The sequence below is a fragment of the Dryobates pubescens genome, chromosome 17 (assembly GCF_014839835.1).
Source record: "Dryobates pubescens isolate bDryPub1 chromosome 17, bDryPub1.pri, whole genome shotgun sequence".
Taxonomy (NCBI): domain Eukaryota; kingdom Metazoa; phylum Chordata; class Aves; order Piciformes; family Picidae; genus Dryobates; species Dryobates pubescens.
The window spans coordinates 10,871,692-10,890,775 of NC_071628.1; the positions used below are offsets into that span (position 1 = coordinate 10,871,692).

General features: G+C 58.3%; 3 protein-coding genes across 9 annotated transcripts in view; 1 reads left to right on the forward strand and 2 right to left on the reverse strand.

Annotated features, from left to right (window-relative positions):
* Positions 1 to 546: 546 nt before the first annotated feature.
* Positions 547 to 10,382, reverse strand: CKMT1A (creatine kinase, mitochondrial 1A). The gene is made up of 9 exons (XM_054169151.1): positions 10,122 to 10,382; positions 4,723 to 4,921; positions 3,739 to 3,834; positions 3,420 to 3,641; positions 2,805 to 2,890; positions 1,755 to 1,878; positions 1,428 to 1,562; positions 993 to 1,118; positions 547 to 796 (listed from the first exon to the last, which is right to left on the reverse strand). Exons 1-9 carry the CDS (start codon positions 10,268 to 10,270, stop codon positions 680 to 682), a joined length of 1,254 nt encoding a protein of 417 aa, XP_054025126.1. The 5' UTR covers positions 10,271 to 10,382; the 3' UTR covers positions 547 to 679.
* Positions 10,383 to 11,196: 814 nt separating this feature from the next.
* Positions 11,197 to 19,084, forward strand: part of PPIP5K1 (diphosphoinositol pentakisphosphate kinase 1) — a 45,859-nt gene continuing 37,971 nt past the window's right edge. For 5 of the 7 annotated variants that reach the window (XM_054169257.1, XM_054169262.1, XM_054169261.1 and 2 more), the window contains exons 1-6: positions 11,197 to 11,259; positions 15,618 to 16,231; positions 17,747 to 17,942; positions 18,026 to 18,116; positions 18,497 to 18,582; positions 18,811 to 18,965. In XM_054169257.1, coding sequence (XP_054025232.1) covers positions 16,085 to 16,231; positions 17,747 to 17,942; positions 18,026 to 18,116; positions 18,497 to 18,582; positions 18,811 to 18,965 — 675 coding nt within the window. In that variant the 5' untranslated portion in view covers positions 11,197 to 11,259; positions 15,618 to 16,084. Of the gene's footprint in view, positions 11,260 to 15,617; positions 16,232 to 17,746; positions 17,943 to 18,025; positions 18,117 to 18,496; positions 18,583 to 18,810; positions 18,966 to 19,084 lie in introns of those variants that run through there. The other 2 variants (XM_054169258.1, XM_054169264.1) reach the window with 2 other exon arrangements.
* Positions 11,198 to 11,722, reverse strand: LOC128898044 (translation initiation factor IF-2-like). Its single transcript, XM_054169218.1, has one exon. The coding sequence runs from the start codon at positions 11,720 to 11,722 to the stop codon at positions 11,198 to 11,200; it is 525 nt and encodes a 174-aa protein (XP_054025193.1).

Consider the following 19,084-nt stretch of genomic DNA (forward strand, 5'->3'; position numbering starts at 1 on the left):
GCAGCAGGGTGGCTTCTGTCCCCACTTAATACCCAGCGTGCCTTCTGCCCATGGCTCCCCTGCCTGGTCACCCCTTGTCTCAGCTCTGCACCTCCAGGCTCAGCACAGGCTCCCTGTGATGCTGGGAGGAATGCCTCCATTGACATGCCCCTGGGGCTGGCACCTCAGCTCTGACAGTGCTACCTCCTCATGCAGACGCAGAGTGAGGCCCCATGTCTGGCCTTACCTTGGCTCTCCCCTGGCTGCCCCACTGCTTTCTGTGAGCAATAAACTGGTGATGAGCACAAAGAGTGAGCTCTGCTCCCTGCCTGGCCTCGGTTATCCCAGCCACTGCTGGAACCCTGCAGCAAGATGCCTCCCAGCCCCAGCTCCCCTTGCAGCCCCTCTGACCAAGGCAGCCCCAACAGCCCCCCTGGCTCCTTCTTTAGGGCAGCGGTGACTCAGGGCAATACTGGGGATTGCTGCTCAGGGCAGGGGCAGGAAAACCTGGTGGGTGCCTCTGCAGGGGCACAGAGTGCTGGGGTAAGGAGGAGACAGAACCAGGGCTAAAGCAGCGCACGTTTATGGGGTCTGGCCTGGCGCGTTGCGGGTAACGGGATGCAGCGACATGCTGGGCACGGAGATCACGTAAGCTACGGGGCAGCTGAGTCCTGCAGCGCTGGGGCTACCTTGGTCCGGCTCAGTGCCGGAACTGCGGCACTGCGGAGGGGACGCGGATGTCCTGCCCCTTCTCCAGCCGCCGCTCGCAGTCAATCAGGTAGTTCACACCATCTATCACCAGCTGCACCAGCTCCACCTGCACCACGAGCACACACATCATGACTTGAGGCTGTCCTTGGGAGCCATTCTAGCGAGGTCAGATAGGCACTGCCAACCTGGCACCCAGTGCTGATGCCAGCGCAGAGCCCCGGAGTGGTTTGGGTGCTGTGGGCCTGTCATGTACATGTGCTCCGGAACCTCCCTCCCCAGAAGCAGCTCTGCCTGATGCCTACCTCTGATTTGCCCAGACGGTCCAGGTTGGAGATGTCGAAGACATTGCCAGTAGCTGCAGTGTCCACACCACCTGTTCCACGCTTCTGTAGCCGGAGGTTCTCCAGGATCTTAGGGAAGCGGCTGTCCTGGTGTCCAGAGAAGGTGTCAGTGCTCAGTGGGATCATCAGCAAAGGAGCTGGGGCTTGGAGCACTTCCACCACCCTCAGGGCCCTGTCAGCGGGCTCATGATCCCTGCAGGGAGCCCTATCCCGAGCAGACCCAGGATGACACAAGACTCTCCAGGTGTGGATGCAGGTGGGGGCTGGACTATGTGCTTCTCATGGGCAACCTAGACAAAGTGCAGCCCTGGACTCCCAGCTGGACTCCCTGTGCCCTTGCAGCTGGGGGTCCCCACGCCCCTGCCCTGGCTCCCCACAAACCAGCCATGGTGATACCTTGCTGAGCAGTGGCAGCTTGATGTGGACGCCTGCTCGCAGCCCTGTGCCCAGGTTGGAGGGGCAGGTCAGGATGTAGCCCAGCCGCTCGTTCCACATGAACTCCCAGCCTCGCTCCTGGATCAGCCGCTCCACCTGCAGCAGAGGCATCAGCAGCCCTTCAGCCCCTGGGCATGGGGTGCCCAGCCCTGGGCATGGCAGCCCTGCTCACCACCACTCAGCACTGCCCAGACATGGTTGAAAGCAGAGGACCAACCCTGCAGTGGCCCTGCTTGCCCCAGTCTGTGCATCCACAGGGCTGTCACAGCAGGGCTGCTGGGTGCTCACCTCCTTCAGGCCCCGGCAGAACCGCTCAAAGACACGCTTCATGTTGCCACCCTTCTCCATGGAGATGACCCGTGTGTGGTCTTCCTCATTGATCCAGATCAGGAAGGTCTTCTCATTGTTGTGCCTAGGGACAGGGCAGTCTTTGTCTATGCTGATGGACAGCAGAGACCTCGTGCCCACCCAGACACCCATGCCAGCCCTAGCCATGTCCCTTCTGTCCCTGTTACCATAGTGCCAGTGCTGCCCTGCAGTCCTGCTGCTCCGCCTGTGCCCATGGTTGGGAGCACAATGCCAGAGCACAGCCTAGCAGCAAGGCAGGCAGCCAGGAGATGTTCTGGAGACAGGCCAGGGTTCTCCACATGCACTGCCAAAGGCAGTGGGTGCTGGCACCAGTGCCATGGGTGCAGGCAAGCACTGCTGGGAAGGAGCAGCATGGTGCCAGTGTGGTGGCAACCCTGTCTGGACTGCAGACAGGAGCAGGGCTCCTGCAGCATGCAGGAGTGGGAGGGTGCTATGAAGCATGGGGTGTGCATTGGGGTGCTGGGTTCAGAGGGTGGCTGGGGCTGGTTGTGCCGTGCCAGTGTGGTGGAGCACGTGTGCCAACTGTTATGCTCCAGCTGCATGGGATGCTGGTGGGATGTTGTGTGGTGTCCAGGGATGCTGGGAGGGAGCAGTGAGGTGCAATAATGGATAAGCTTGGGGGCAGGTAGAGTGAGCCAGAGGAGTGCTGGGATTGCCTGGGGAGCAGAAGGCAATGGACAGGGTGTTGGTGGCATGCAGTGCAAGGTGCTGCAGGGTGGTGAGAGCAGGCAGGATCCATAGCAGGGGATGGCTCTGAAGCTCCACTGCTTTGAAGAATGCTGTGGGTTGTGCATAGATCTGCTGGCTGCAGGCACCCAGAATCAGGCCTTGGAGCCTAAGGTGAGCAGAGCCCAGGGGTGCTGGGGTCTGTGGTGTGATGAGCATGGGGCACGCAGGTGGCAGGGCTGGGGCAGACAGATGAAGCAACAGTAGCCCCTGCCCCTGCCCCATGTTGGGGCAGATCCTCACCAGATCCCTCGGGCGTCGGGCCAGTCCCGGGCCATTCCTGCTGCCGTCAGAAGTGGGGACACCGGCTTGTCAAAGAGGAAGTGATCCTGGAGAGAGGCAGAGTCTGTGGGCTTGCCAGGGCTGCATGGCTGGTGCCAGGGCACCCTGTCCCATGGTCCCAGCCTGCCACACAGGCGATGCACTGTGGCTGTCCCAGGCAGGGCAAGCTCATGTGCTGTACCCACTTGTGGGCATGGGTCCTGCTCTCCTGGTCAGGGAGGCAGGAGGCTGCTGGGGCACAGCCTACCCTGCACCAGGAGCTGGTGGGGCACCAGTCGCATGCCACAAGCCCACCTTCCCCTGGGCACGGGCAGGGATGTGGAGTGAGAGCCAGAGGGGCCATGAATGGATGGGGCTGTGTTCAGCAAGTTCTATCCCCCCATGGCTTGGGAGGGCTGAGCAGCACCCTGAGCACCCTCTGCACCCCGGGGCAGTCTCGATGGAGAAGTGGGTCCTGGTCCCACAGGGCAGCAGGACTGGGAAAAGAGGACACAGCTTCCCGGAGGGGCAGTGCCGGGGAAGGGGCCCTGCTCTGTGGGCACCCAGGTTGGCTGGCCGGCAGCTGTGCTGACTCACATCAATGAGCTGCTGCTGCTCCTTCTCTGTCATCTCGCTGAGGCGGTAGTAGCGTCCTGCCAGGTCCCCTGTGAGGCCATTCAGTGCATCCACCGTCACCTTTTCCACCTCCCGCCGCTCAGCGCGGGTGCAGGCAGGCGGCAGGCTCAGCCCGCGGATGCTGCGCCCGGTCCGGACGCGGGACGAGAGCACATAGCGCTCATCAAAGTGGCCAAATTTTATCTGCAACAGACAGGAGCTGGTTACGGGGTGGCAGCGGAGCTGGCAGACCAGGCCTGGGAAGGGTCCCTGTGCCCAGCACTGCTGCCCAGCTCCGCACCTTGGAGGCATCCAGGTCTGTGACGTGCTTCATGGTGCGGGGGTTGTACCCGTTGTGCCGCTCCTGAATCACAGGGTCGAACAGGTCGGCAAACACCTGGAAGGGAGCAGGACAATGTGCACCACTGCAGACCCAGTGCCCCACGAAGCCCCTGACGTGCTTGGCATAATCCTGCTGCCAGCATGAGGGATGTCTCAGTAGTGGGGCTGCAGAGGGTGGCTGGAGGTGCTGCAATGCAACAGCAATCCCTGGGGCCAATTCGGCACAGGCAAGAGGGACTTGGGGGCGAGGAGGAAGGGCTTGCAGGACCCTAGAGCAGCTGCAGGGCTCTAGAACAGCTGCTCTGAAGGAGTCCTGTGACATATACTGGGTTCAGTTTTGAGCCCCCTCACTTCAAGGACACTAAGGTACTGGAGCAGGTCTGGAGAAGAGCAACAAAGCAGGTGAAAGGGTCTAGAAAGTCTTGTGAGGAGTGGCTGAGGGACGTGGGCTTATTTAGTCTGGAGAAAAAGAGGCTGAGGGGAGACCTTCTGGCTCTCTACAAGTCCCTGAAAGGAAGTTGGAGCCAGGTGAGCTTCAGTCTCTTCTCAAGGGACAGGACAAGAGGAAATGGCCTCAAGTTGCCCCAGGGGAGATTTAGGTTGGACATGTAAAACATTTTCCCTTCACAGTTGTCAAGGCCTGGCCCAGGCTGCCCAAGGCATTGTTAAGAGTCCCTATCCATAGTTTAAAAGCTGTGGAGTTGTGGTGCTGAGGGATGTATTTCAGTGGTGACCTGGCAATGCAGGGCTTAAAGCTCTTTTCCAATCTTACTGATCCCATGGGTCTATGCTGAAGCTGGCCAAGGGGCCTCTCCAGCTGCCCAGGCTGGGCAGGAGGAGGTGGGCAATAACATTCCAGCCTGCTGGAGGTACTGCAGATACCAGACTGGCTGCTGCAGGCACCCTGGAGCACAGCAGTGCTCCAGCTGCTCAGAGGTCTCACCTCATAGGTCTCTTCATCACCAGCCACTATGCCCACTGTCTTGATGAAAGGGTGGCCAGGGTTGTCGACACCTGTCTGGATGCACTGGTCCAGGGTCCAGCCATTTGGGGTTGCTTTGTCACAGAGCTTGGCATAGAGGGCCGGTGTCAGGTTGCTGGCCATGCAATTGTTGTGCTTCCGCAGGTCAGGATACTCAGCACTGCGGGAGGAGAGACCAAGGAGTGCTTTGGGATCAGGAACCCTGGCACTCACATCCTTGCCCCACAGAGACCCTCAGGGCAGGTGTGGTGAGGGGAGCTCTGGGGAGGGAAGTCAGACTCCTTTGCTTGTATACAGCAGCCAAGGCCAGCCAGGAGTGGGAATGCAGCTATGGGGATCACACGGCAAGGGCAGAGAGAAACCTGAGCCAAGGAACAGACATTTTCACAGGGACAAAAGTCCATGGGCAAATATGGCCTGGTGCAGAGGGTGCGGCTCTTTATCAAGCACGTACCAGGGCCCCAGCGTTGGGAGAGCTTTCTGGTTAAGTGACTGTGGCCACGTCAGCCACAGCCCTGCACAGGGGCACAGGCAGTTGGCAGAAGCCTGTGCACTGAACTACCAGGGCAACTGGGCTGTGGAGGGGGGGACTCACTCCCCTTCTTCTCCTATGGGCTGGCCCCAACACAGCCCAAACAGAGAGTGGTACTCCCACCACCCCTCCTACCCCACACTGGGGTCTGCCTGTGGAGTGAGGGGGAACGCAGGGCACAAGGGCTCTGGCGTGTCTGGCCTCTGGGCCCTGCTGGGCACCCTGACCCCTGTCCCCCTGCCCCTGATGCCGCAGGGCAGGAGACCGGCTGACCCTGATCTGCAGCTGGTGGGAACCGCAGCACTCTGGCGCAGTTTATTGTATTAGGGGGATGCTTTTCCCTAATCAGCTTAGCGGGAGGCCAGCCGCTGACCTCATTCCCACTTTAGCCAGGCTTTGTGCTTGTTCTGTGCCGAAGGGGGGATTGGCAGGGCAAGACCCCAGCTGCACTGCCTTGGCCAAATCCCTCCTGCTGAAAGCTGGTGCCTCTGCTTCCCTCAGTGGGACAGGACTGACCCTTATCAGCCCAAAAGACCTGGCTGGTGGCTGAGGGAGTCCCACAGCCCTGGGAACACCTTGTCTGCACTGCCTTCACAATGGCACAGCTTTGGAGGGGAGCTTCATGTGGGAGACAAGGTACTGGGGCTAGTGCAGTCCCAGGTTGGTGGAAGCAGCAGCGAGCAAGTCCTGGCATCCTGCTGGTGCCCAGGTCCTGCTTCTGGGCTGTGTCCCACAGAGGGTGCCTGGCCTGTGCTGCAATGCAGAGCTGCTGCCACCTCCGCCCTGTGTCTGCAGGCCAAGGAATCTGCGTTGGCCCTTCGCCTACAGCTTGGCCACTGCTGGTGGCTTCCTGTGCTGTGGAAGGGAGGTAGGGCTCTCATTGTCTGCTCTGCTTCAGGAAGCACTGGCAGATCCAGTGTGGACCTGGAGACATGTGCTCCAGGCAGGAACTGGTCTCAGGCAGCAGGCTGCTGCCCCAGCCCACACGCTGTGCTGTGCTGAGATGCTGACTTGTTGAGCCTGCCCCAGCCTCCCACACTGGCTACTGACCCCGGGAGACAGACCTTATGTGAAAAGAATTGACAGAGCAGAATGGGACACTTGGACAAGTTCCTCATATGCCCCTAGCATGGCTGGTGGTTCCTAGTATATCAGGATCACAGCCTGCTGTACTTTCCACCCTGGTGGCAGAGGACTTGTCCAGAAAGCCAGCAAAGATGGCTGAGGGAAGCAAGCTTTATTCCAGGAAGCAGAAGGTTGCTGTAGGTTTAAACATGCTGTCTGCTATGGGCCATCCATACCTTTATTGAAGTGTAAAAGAGTCCAGAACCCTGGGACTCTAACCCTGCCCACAGGGTCTGTGCCTGCTGCAGTGCTGATTTAGCTCCTGGTCTGAAGGCACCCTCCCCAGGACAGCCCTGGATCTCAGCCAGCAGATCTGGGGAAACTCTCCTCAGCATTCCTAGCACACCCAAACTAAGCCAGATTGTGCCAGGATCAGGAGGGCAGTGCAGGGATGGAGGTGCTGAACACCCAGTGCTGTGCTCACAGGCAGTGCCCACAGAGCTGCAGGGCAGACTGACTGTCCCTGCATCCTGGGGCTGGCATGGGAAGGCTTGCACAATAGGCACCACATTCCTGCCACACTTCCCTGGGTGCCCAGGTGTGTGCCACAAGTATAAAGGTGACACTGCACTTGGCCTGATTCAGGCTGCCGTGGCCCCTTGGGTTTGGTCCTCAAAGTAGGATTTAACATTCTGACCCTTTCAGCACCACTTTTTTTTTTTGCTGAGGTCAGGGCACTGAGTGATCAGGTAGGTTCCCCACCGGCAGCAAAGGCTGGAAGTGTCTTCACAAATTGAACATCTGCCTGGAGCATGACTTGGGTGCTTTGCTCGCACCCACGCTGTCCCATGCCCTGCCTGACCCTGCAGCACCTGCCCGCTCTGCCCTTGTGTCCACCCTGCCCGGAACGAGACCTGCCAGGTGCTCAGCGGCTATTATTAGCCCGTCTGCTGTCTGGGCACCTCTCCGGGAGCGGCAGCCCCCTGCACCTCTCCCTGGCTCTTCACCGCTAATCCCGCAGCCTCCAGTGCTCTTCCTGGCGGCACCGTCTGTGCAGGTGTGTGCGTGGCACCCTGCGTGACAGCGGTGGTAGGTGGTCGGGGGCTGGCACCGCTGCAGGCAGGGGAGCATGCGGCTTGCTGACGCAAGGGAGGAGGGCGCTTGGGCTTCGCGCGGAGACGCTTTGGCGGGGAGCCCCAACGTGACCCTCCGAATGTGTGGGACCCGCCTGGAAACGAGGACATCCAAGCCTACGTCCTTATGGGAGGGGCGTGCTGCCTGTGCTCCCCCAGCGTGGCTGTTTGCTGTGCGGCAGCGTGGAGCGCTGCCAAAGGCTCCGTCATTTGAAGACTCCCCCTGCGCAGAGCGGGACGATGCCACTCACTCCTGGGGCTCTGTCTGGGCTGGTTGCAAGCGTGCCAGCTCAGGCACAAAACCACTCCCAGCCAAACAGACCCCCGGCCCTGGAAGCTTATTTTAGAGCTTCTCAGCCACATCCTCTACCTGGGTTTTGTTTCCTCCTCCAGACCCCCCACAGCCCCGTCCTTCCCACAGATGGTATGTGGCTGCTCCCCCAGCCCCATTTCCCGCCCCAGCCTTCTGCCCTGCTGCAGTTCCCCAGCCTTCCCCAGCTGGCCTTTACAACACGGTCAGCTGGGTCCCTGCCCCTTGCCAGAAGGAAACAGCCCGTATTCTGTGTGTGCAAGGGGACACTTGCGTGTCCTGGTTTAGCGGGGACAGGCTAGCTCTCCCAGCAGTGCAGGAGTAGGAGGTGGCAGACTGCCTGCCCTTCTCAGGCCAGTCAGCAGCTCTCAAAGCTCAGCGTTTTTCCCTTCACAGTGAAGATCCGGTCTGTGGCTCTGCAGTTATTCAGAAAGCTTGAAATTAGAGCCCTCTGGGGAGGTGAACAAACAGAAAGATCCAGCCTCCATCACTCTTTGAACTTGCTCCATCACTGTCCCCTCGTTTCAGCAGGTCTGAGCCGCTGGCACCAGCTCTGGCAGTGAGCTCTCTGCTCTCAGCCTGCAATGCAGCCCCGCACCGCTCTCACCCACGCTGTTTGGTGCAGGGACCACAGCAGCCGCATGTGCTTGGAGCAGAAACGTGCTGCCTCTTTTCCCTACTCCATTCTTTCACTGTGTGCAGTCTCTGCCAGCACCAGGATGGGAAGAAAAAACGGCTCCTTGCTTCCCTGACCTGCCCATGAGCTGTGCCAGACCAAGCAGATGGTGCCAGGCAAGGTGGAAGGACCGACTGGTGGCAATCACATCCCTCTCTTGGCCCTGTCCCTGTCCTGCCCAGTTCTTATGGGACACAGGCAGCTCCTGCCTCCAGTCCCCCATCTTGTGCCTTGGGCCTCCATACTCCACAGGGCCAGGCAGTGTGGGGTGTCTGGCCCTGCTGGGACCCAGCCAGATCCCTGGCAAAGAGTGGTTCAAAGGGGAGTGACATGAAACCTCCTGGGCTGGAGCTTGAACCTTAGCACGGCTCTGCCATGGCATTTATCTGGCTTAAGGGATCAGGTGCGGGTTGTGTAAACAAGGCCAGCGGCTCTTGCAGAACCAGCATTACCCCAGAAGCACCCCTAAGTCAGGCCATGTCTGTGCATGTGCCTGCCTGGCCCCGTTTGGTTCCATGCCCACTGCCCAGGGTCTCAATGGCTCACCCCAGGGCTCATATTCATTCCCCAACTCTGGCTGCAGGCCGGGTCCTGCCTGCTCAGCACCCCAGACACCCCCCCCTCCCCCAGCACTCCATGGGCTGGCAGAGCAAGGTCCGTGCCAGGAAACCTCTCCTATCCCACAGCACAGACCCTGTCCCGAGGGCAGGCACCCGTCGAGCCCGGTACAGCCAGATGGGGCCGGGCCAGAAGCTGCGGCCAGCTCAGGGCTGCCCCGGAGCCTCTGTCCCCGCTCCGACACCGGCTTTCACAAACCGAGCGCTGGGTGTTTTGCCAGGAGAATAAAATGAAGCTTTTGCACCGTCCTGTTCCCACCAGGACATTGGCAAGTGTCCCCTGGCTCTCGCGGCGGCCGGGCCGAGCCTGGGGAGTGTCCCCACTGCACCGTCTGTCTCGGGGGTGCTGCCCGCACCCTGCGGCCTCGGCCCATCCTCCCTGAAACTCCGAAAGTCCTCTCAGACCCCAGCTCTGCTGATAAACGCTCGTCCCCCTCCTGCTCCGGCCTGGCAGCGCAGCGGCTTGTCACGGTGTTCTGTGCCCACCCGGTGCCGCCGGCAGCCCCGAGGCTTCCCACCCGGCCCACCGTCGGAGGGACGCTGGCCGCCGGGAAGACGTCTCGACCGGTCCCTGATCAGCGCGGGTCCGGTGGCGAGGCCCCGGGGCATCCTGGCCGGCGGGGAGGGCCCAGCCTAGCCCCGGCGCGGAAATAGGGGCCGCGGGGCCCCCGGGGAGGCCGGGCGGGGCGCGGAGGCCCCACCTCGGCGTCGCCGGTGCCTTGGCCACGGGTACAGCAGCGCCCATGGCGCCGGTGGCGACTCGAAGTGGGGAGACTCCGTCCGGCACGGCCGAGCCCCCGCCGCCGCCCGTAGCCCCGGTGTCGGCGCGGGCTCGGTTCCTGAGCGTCCCGGTCATCCCCGCCCGAGGACGAGCAGTGTTCGTCCCGCCGATCCCGGCCGTTCCGCAGCCCCGGAACACCGTGACCAGCCGGAGGTCGGGGGCAGCCCCACGCCCACCCCGGTGCAGTTGCCGCAGGGACCGGCCCCCGCCCCCCGCACCTGCGCCCCCATCGCCCGCTCCCGGTACCTGGGCGGGTAGCGTCGCCGCTGCCGGTCGCCCGCGCTGACCGTGTCCCGGGCGAGCAGGAAGCCGGCGGCGAGAGAGCCGGCGCCCACCATGGCCAGGAGGCCGGCGGAGCGGCGGGAAGAGAGGGCTCGGGCGAAGGTGCTAGCCATCGCGGAGCAGCGGAGTGAGTGCGGCGGACGTGAGGGGAATGGGAACGGCAGAAGGGATGGGAACGGTGGCAACGGCAGGGCGCGCGGGGGGCGGGGAGCCGGCCGGGCACGGGGGGGCCGCGAGGCACCGCCACCTGCGGGCCGCCCCGCCCCGCCCGCCGCCCCGCGCCGTCGCCTTCAGCACCGCGCGCCGGACAGCGCCGGGGCAGCGGCTGCGCTCGGGCTGGGCCGGGTCAGGCCCGCACGGGACCTGGGACCCTGCCCCGCGCCCCGGGGCGGGCGGTCACGGCGCAGCCCCGCGCAGCCGCCGGCGGCGGCAAGGGCGCGGCAGGGACAAAGTTCATGCACACCTGGGGCCAGGAGAGGCGGGGTGCGGTCCCCGGGTGCGGCGGGCGCGGGATGCAGCCCGAGCTGGGTGGCGGGGCCGGTAGCCGATTCTTGGCGGCCTGACATGGCGTGGGCAGCGGTCATCGGCCCTTCCGCCTCACTCCTCGACTCGATGCCGAGCGTTCCCTCTGCGGCCCCCGCACGCTGGGACAGGACGGCGGGCCAGAGCGCCTTGTTCACGCGGCACCGTCGCACCAGCGGGGCACGGGGTTCGCAGCGTTCTGTCGCTGCAGACCCTGCCGGACGGAAGCGGTGGCGGGCGCTGCCCAGAACACACTGCCCGGCATCTTCGGCACACCGGGAACGGCCGCCCGGCGTAGTCGTGCCTCTCGCCCAGCGCCCAGCGGGGCGAGGGACGCCGCGGTTGCCGTGGTAACGGGGACCCGGCGGCGCTGCCGGTGCCGGGCCCGCACCCCACGTGCGCACGGCACGCCCGGCCAAACAGCACCACTCCCCGCTGCCGCCAGGGGCCGCTACGCTGCACCCACCTCGGGCCCTCCGCGCCCGCCTCCCTCCCCGTCGATTGGCTGGCACCGGCCGTCAACATGTCGTGATTGGCCAGTCGCCGCGCTGGCAGCGCAGGGTGCGCTCGAAGGCCGCAGGTGAGCGGAGGGAAATGGCGGCGGCCGGCGTGGCGCCCCCTGCTGCCGCCGGCGGGGTGCCGGGGCATCCCCGGTGTGTCGGGTCCGGGCCTGGGGCTGGGCCGGCACGGGGCGGGGGCTCGGCGGCGCTGGCCAAGGAAAGGGACGTGGGGGTTGTGCAGCCAGACACGCCGCTGCTGGGCCCGTCTCGTCGGCAACTGTCGGGGGGCGCCGGGCAGGCGGCAGCGGCAGCCGCGACACAGCCTGGCGCCCCTGCGCGGGGCTGCCCCGGCCGGCCCGGGCCGCCTGCTTCGCGCCAACCATTCCGGTTCTCTCGGGCTCGGGGCGCTCGGCTTCCGAGGCGCGGCCTGCCCCCCGGCACGGGGCGCGGTGGAGGAGCGGGCCAGGCCGGCAGCTGTGCGAAGCGGGCTCTGCCACGGTAGAGCGGTTCTGCCAGCCCCTCCTGTGGGCTGCGGTCCGGCATGAGCACGTCTGTGTAGGCGCCGGTGCACCCCTCGGCACGGGTTCTGGGCTTGGCTCTACCGAGCCCCGGTATCTGCCCCCAGAGCAGGGACTGCAATCCCGCCAGCCCCGGAAACCTTCGGGGGATTTGTTTTCGTGTAGCCCCCGGCGAGTGAGGGCAAGGTAGAGGCAGCCGCTCGTCGTTAATAAATTTTATTTAACAGCCCCAGCCTCAGGTGCTGGGGATGGGAAGTTTCACACTTCACAATCTCATAAATCTCATTTAAAAGAATCTCGTTACAAACAATCTCCTAAGGCAAGAACCGTGACAGTTGCTGTGTGAGCATCAAAGCCCTTGCTCAGATGTAAAGGTTACCAGCCAAGAGGTTTTACCCAATTTACGGCTTTGTCTGGCAGGGGAGCTCCTGCAGGAGGCAGGAGATGCTCCCAGCATTGGGGTGCTCAGCCAGAGCCTGGGGTGGTGATGGATTTGGAGATACAGGTGTGGCTGGATGAGGCAGAGCTGTAAGCTTGGGAGCCTGGCTTCCGCATCCCGGCTGTGAACACAGTGAACTTGAGTGCTAACAGAGCGTGGAGAGCTTTCCCCGGCGCAACAGCTACAAACAGCTTTTAATTATTAACTCTGCAGTAGGTGTGCTTTTTCTTTTGAGGCAATTAGGTGTCTATGATAAGAGTACAGCTTTCACCCCCTGGTTCTAAGTGTGTAATTAACCTTAATGCAAACAGCCCTCGTGACAGAGGAGCGCCTTGGGCACAGGTCCTTCATTGGCCATGCGTGCAAAGGTGCTTCACTGATCAAGGCCTGAACCTTCAGGGTTGGGGTATTTTGTTTCATTGGACTGGTGGTTTGTGTTTAGTGCCCACAGCAGTTTGAGGTAGTTCAACAAGGCAATGCCAGCATTGGTGTTTTAAACAGCCAGCTGTGTGTGTTTTTAGTAGTTACAGCATCTACAGTCCTGCAGATACCTGGCCTGGCACCAGTCAGGCTGTGGGGCTTTGGGCTGATTAGTCCCTGTGGCCTGGTGCAGTGGTACCTGTCACCCTTGGACCTCCTTCCTAGTGCTCCTCAGGGTGCACTCGCAGGTCTCCACTCCCAGAGCTGCCTCTTCTACTGCCTGTGGCTGCTGTCACCAGGAGGTTTGATTACTGCTATCCTTGTCCTTCAGTCTTCTGCAGGGACTGCACTTTCAAATTGTGCATCTGCAGCTGTAACAGGCTTTGGTTAAAAATCAAAATGAGACAAAACCCCATATCCAAACCCACTGTTTTAGTAGTTAAAAAGTTAACACAAGACTTGACCACACTTTCTTCTCTGAAATTTTTGGTACTTCTAGGTTTCTGTCCTCTGTGAGCAGCACCAGAGTGATCTGCTGAGGAACCAGAAAACATCTTACTGTCTCCTTTGTTGACACTAACATGAGGTAGTCTAGGGAGCTGAATTAGTCCCGGGACACTCAGAGGCAAGGTCTGCATCTCAGTTTTAGGTTGTGTGTCAGCAGCTTCTGATAGCTGTTGGGTGATTGTGGCAACCCTTGATTGTGGGACAAATCACAGGTGCCCTTCCTGGAAGAGAGTTCAAGAACACCCGTATCTGTAGTGGCTGAGGTGCACTTCCTCCTGCATCTGGCAAGTCTGGATATTTCATACTCAAAGGCAGAACAATCTTTACCTTTTCTGTGTATATGCCAGAGCTCTATTAAGGCTTTTGTCTGTCTTGAACAATACAGCCAGCAGCAGTAACTCAGCACTGAGATTAGTAGAAGCTGAGACCTGTAGCACTCTCAGCAAGTGGGAACCAGTCTGAACCTATGACCTCTAGAAGCAGGTAGCTTGGGAGGCAATGAGAAGGGTACAGAACCATCAGCATCATGTACTGTCAGCACCTCTCATAGCTCCCAGTTTGAAGGAAAAATGGGTGCAATGATGGTGTGGGCTGAACCTTTCTGGTGCCATGTTTGAGAGAAGCTGCCACCCTCCTGGCACATAAACTCTTTGATTGCCCAGCACTGGTTGAGTGTGGTGGCAGACCCTGTGTTATTTTGCCTTTGATACCAGCAAAGAGCTCCACTTGCCTGTTTCCCTTAAGGGTCTGCCTGAGTTTTAGATGCCTTAGTTAAGCCTGTAGCTAAAGGTTCATCAAGAGTCTGTAGTCTCTCTTGGTGTAAATCTAGCCAGATAAAGAATCTACTTTCAAGAGAAACTTGACAAAGGTTTTGGTTATACCCTCTTCTGTTCCCCACACTAGAAACAGCCTGAGATCACGAGACTTTCCCTGTCAATACTGAAGAATGCCTGATGCATCAGTGGCTGTCAGCTCTGGAAATAGCTACAAGCCAGGCAGAGGCTTTTTTCTGGGATAGGAGCAGGAATGTAGAGAACTCATTGCTTTCTTAGTTCATAGGGCAAAGGTTTTCCTGCAGCTTGATCTCTTTTATTCCAGGAGGGAGGGGAGAGTAAGGGATTGGAGAAAACAACCCTCCTCCTCTTCTTGCATGGTTTACCTCATTAAATCCTCAGCCATCCAGCTGACAGGGTACTTGCTGAGGTCTTGTTCTGCTCTGGTGTGCTGAGACAGCAGGGCACAGGAATGAAAATGGTTCCTGAGTGTTTCAGGAATCCTGCTCCTGGTCTCCTGTGGAAATAGCCTAGGCTCTACGGAGCCCACAGTGAAATGCCTCTGTAGCCTGGTCTCTGCCAGCACTGTTGCTCCTAGGGGGCACTGATGGTGAGTGACGACTGTGACTCTTGCTGGTGGGGACACTGCTCTGTGCCCTGTGCCTCCAGGGTGGTGTGGGAGCAGGCAGTGCTGGGCTGGGGGCACTGGCAGGGACCAGTGGGAGCTGGCATTTGGGTGCAGAAGATGGTCCTTGGTGTGGGGGTGTGAAGTCCAGTCTGGCTGTGCCACCTCTGGTTTCTGTGGGTTGGTGTTGGGTCTCCCAGAAGATCTGGCAGTGGAGATTACCTGGGGGTTTCTGTCGAGCCAATGCCTGGCAATGCAGCTGCAGGACCTTGTCCCAGCGCTTTCTTTGAGCACTGTCACATCTTCTGTCCTCTCTGGGAGCATGCACAGCCTTCCTGTGGGGAGCCAGGCTTCATTATTATCCTTACTTCCCAGGGGATTTCACAAGTGACTGGATTGCTCTGTGTGTTTGTTTCTTTTGCCCCCTCCCACGGTGCTCAAGTCTCCTGCTGCTATTCCCGGCGAGGGACTCTTGCCTGCTGTGCTGCCATGCTAGCAGCAGGCTGGTTGCATCTGGGTGTGCTTGCTCTGCTCCAGAGTGCAGGCTGAGAGCTGTATGGTCTGCTATGGTGTGAGGAAAAACATGCTCAAAAGGGGAGGAAATGCAGTAATTCAGCCTGGGGAACGCTGGCAATCATGTGCGAGCATGAGAAGCGGCAGTGGAGAATGTCTCATGTGCATTTTTAGGAAGTACTTAATAACCTGAGGTGTTCAAAGTGTCCTCTTCTCAAGGTTGCACTTACACGAGGGGAATGCTTATCACCGCTTCATAGCTGGGGAGAGCATGGTAAAGGGCAACCCCTTGGCATTTATCTGGGTGCAGCTATGGTCAGAGGTGAACAGCTGTGTCCTTGGTGTGTGCAGGTCATGCGTGCTGTGTGTTCACATTGTCACTCCTGCAGCTGATGGAGCTGCTATTGCAGGTATCACACTCCTGGTGTTTATACAGCATAGCTTCAATCCCAGTAATCAGCTTCTGTGGTCACACAGTGAGTCAGAGCCAGCCTGCAAACCCAGGAACCCTGTCCTGCAACCCAAACTGTTGCTGATGCTTCCTCTGTGCCTTCTTTTCCCTGCCAGTGTTTGTCACTTCTTCCCTTTTCCCCTTCCCACTATCTCTTGCTCCTCTCAAACTGATCTCTCTCTGTTACTGTAGGTCTGCTTGAGCTGAAAGGATGAAAATTGGCAATTGGAAAGTCCCTGTCACGGTCCTAAACTTCATTCTAACTTCTGGAGTCTCCGTTGATGTCATTTGGTGTATGAGTCTGCAAGGGCCTGCGACACTGTCCCTGTGCATGATTTAGACAGCAGCTTGGAGCATGCATCATTGTAAGGCTTCCTTGATTTCAGCGCAAGTGGTGGCACTGTCCCTTTCCCAGCCAGTGCAGAGGGGCTAATTGCACACTGGAGCTGCCTATCTGAAATGATCCTGAACCCCAGATCCTCTTTCACCCTGAGGGTCTCCTTCAGCTCCTTCTTTCTGTGCTGGGCAGTAGGTCCCTGGGCTGACTCATGCCAGTCCCTGCCCTCGCCAGCACTGCCTGCTCACCCCGCTTCTGACCTTCTCCATCCCTTTTTGCACGCTGTGATTCCAGAGCGGGATGGTTGGCCACCGGAGCTGCAATGTCGTCCCTGACGACCTCCACTGAGGGAGAGAACTCCACTCCCAGGTTTGTTGTTGGTTCCAGGGATGATGAGACAGACTTTCTGGGATCAAACATGAAGACAGACGAAACGGATTTCTTTGAAGATGATGAAGAGGAGGAGTCGGTAAGGAGATCCCGGTGGTCTGGGTTGGACCATCTGTGCAGAATTCCTGGTTCTCTGCCAGGGTTTGTGGGGTTGCTGCTGCAGCCACAGGCAGTCAGGACTTCAGGAGACGTGGCAGCAGGCTGTGTGGCACAGCCACGGGGAGGGCAGTGTCATTTCTGACAGGGTGATTGCATTGTCATGCTGCTGTGCTTGCTGCCTCCTGCTGCGGTCAGCCCTCACGTCTCTGCTTTCTTTTTCAAGAACAGCAGTGGGTTTCTTTGTCCCAGCAATTTACCCTGACACTCCTGTAAGCCTTCCTGCTTCATCAGGGAAATTGGTGAGGAAAACTCTAGGAACTGTGAAAAGGGCAACAGTGTGTCTGCAGAAAGGAAGCATTTCTCCTTTTCTCTAATCTCCAGCAAGAGGATGCAGAAAGGTCTCCAGCTCTGACTGCTTTTGGCCTCTATTCAGTGTTATATTAGGGATTAGGTTTGCTCTTCAACATGTGGGAGCTGGATGCTGCAGGGATGTTGCTCCTGGCACCATATACCACTGCAGTGGTTGTTTCCCTTCCCTCTATACCCTGAGTCTCCACTGCAAGAGGGTTATTGACCTAAGAGTACACATGGGCTTCCTTCAAACCCACAGAGTTATGTGTGCCTTGGTGCTTAGTGAGGAGCTATTTTTCAGGTGTGGAAAGGGATTTGGAAACCCTTTCACTTCTAGAAGCTCTTGTTGCTGTGGAATCCTGGCTTTGCAAGTCCATGCAGTAACTGCTAAAGTCTCAGCTTGCAGTTTGAAGCCACAGTGGTTTGTGATGGGTAACTCACAGTCCTCAGGTGATACTCATTTAATCTTGCTTGGGCCAGAATTAATCTGTCAGGAAAACAGTCAGTCTGGGATTTCTAGACAGTGACAGAAACTCCACCACAGAACTTAGCCAATGCTTAGTAAATGCAGATCTTCTCTCTTGAGATACTCAGCTTCATCCCACTGGCTCTTGTACCTTTATCAGATACATGGAAGGGCACTGGGTACTGTTTCTCTTCTACTCCCAGTTACTTGCTGTTGTAATCTCCCCTTCATTTTCTCTCAGATAAGACAAACTGAGTTCCTGGACTGTTTTTTTTTTTTTTTCCCCTACAAAACATTTGCAGCTCTTCTCTGAGTCTGCCTAAGTCCACTAACTGTCTTGGTGGGTTACAGGCCAGAGGATGTGATGTGGCATTCCAGTCCCTGCTCCTTGTTCAGGTGCCAGACACTTATTTCTAACCATAGCATTAGTGCCCACTATAAGAAGGAAACACCCTACCACCTGGCAAAGACATGGTAGGTTTGGGTTGCTCGTTATCATGTCCCTCAGGGACTGTAGTGGGAGCTGGGAGTGTGTGTGGGTTTGAGTCTAGTAAGAACTGTGTGCTTGGCTGGAGGAAAATCCCTCATTTGTCCTGCACTGCTGCATTTCTATGCTGTTACAGCTTAAATTCAGTACTGGGCTGACCATATACTAGGCTGATTTCTGTCTTTCCTTAGCCACCTGAAAGGCAGATCGTGGTTGGAATCTGTGCCATGACCAAAAAGTCCAAGTCAAAGCCCATGACACAGATTCTGGAGCGCCTGTGCAAGTTTGAGTACATCACTGTGGTGATCATGGGGGAAGATGTGATCCTGAACGAACCAGTGGAGAACTGGCCCTCTTGTGACTGCCTGATATCCTTCCACTCCAAAGGTAAAGAGCCTGTGGCTGGCCTTAGCCTACTTGACACCTTGACTTGAGATCTTCCACTCATTCTTCCCCTCACCCCATTTCAGGGTTCCCTCTGGACAAAGCTGTTGCTTATGCCAAGCTGTGCAAGCCATTCCTGATCAATGACCTTGACATGCAGTATTATATCCAGGACAGGTAGGTGTCTGTCATCCACCTTTGTCTGCTTCCTCTTCTCAGCATGCCAGGTAAACTTTGTCTTCCTGGCCACAAGCAAATGAGTGAGATGGGGAGGAAAGGGCCTTTAGGGGTGGCTTTTAGGGCTTCTTTCTCCAAAACATAGAGAGGAATATCTATTTCTCTGAGACTTGGCATGTTTAATTTTCCAGTACAAATGTCTTGTTAGGAATGGCCAGATGAAGTAAGAAGTGGAAGAGCTCTCATAGAATGAGACTACCATGATCAAGACAAGAAGACTTTTATGTGTTCATCTGAGTTTGTTCCTCATTGGTGGGAGTGAAGCCTTTCCCTTGGTATGTGCTGGGGACCTTCTAGACTCTTCTGTTTGTTCTCTCCAGGCGTGAAGTGTATCGAATCCTTCAAGAAGAGGGAATAGACTTGCCTCGCTATGCTGTGCTCAATCGAGACCCTGACAGACCAGAAGGTCAGTGTCCAGGCTCTGCTGAGAGCCATTTTCACATGCTGTGCTGTGTAAAATACTCTGCAGAGAGCAGCTGCTTATAATCAGCTTGGAGAGGCCTGGCTTATGAGTCTGTGGCTTTTTGCAAACCAGGATCTCAACAGCAAGATCTGGCTGATGGGCCAGGGCTGAAGAACTTCAGCTCTGCTGTCCACCCTTTCCTAACATGCTGCTGCTGTTCTTTGTCTTCAGAGTGCAACTTAGTGGAAGGAGAGGACCATGTGGAGGTAAATGGAGCTGTTTTCCCAAAGCCATTTGTGGAGAAGCCAGTCAGTGCTGAAGACCATAATGTGTATATCTACTACCCAACCTCTGCAGGTGGGGGCAGCCAGCGCCTCTTCCGAAAGGTAAGGGGCTCCAGTTCTGGTGTTGGAACCAACAGATCTGTGGCTTCAGGAGGGAGCCTGAAGGAAGAGGTTAGGAAGGTTTTGTGTGGGGAAATCTAGGTCTTCTTAGAACTTGCAGT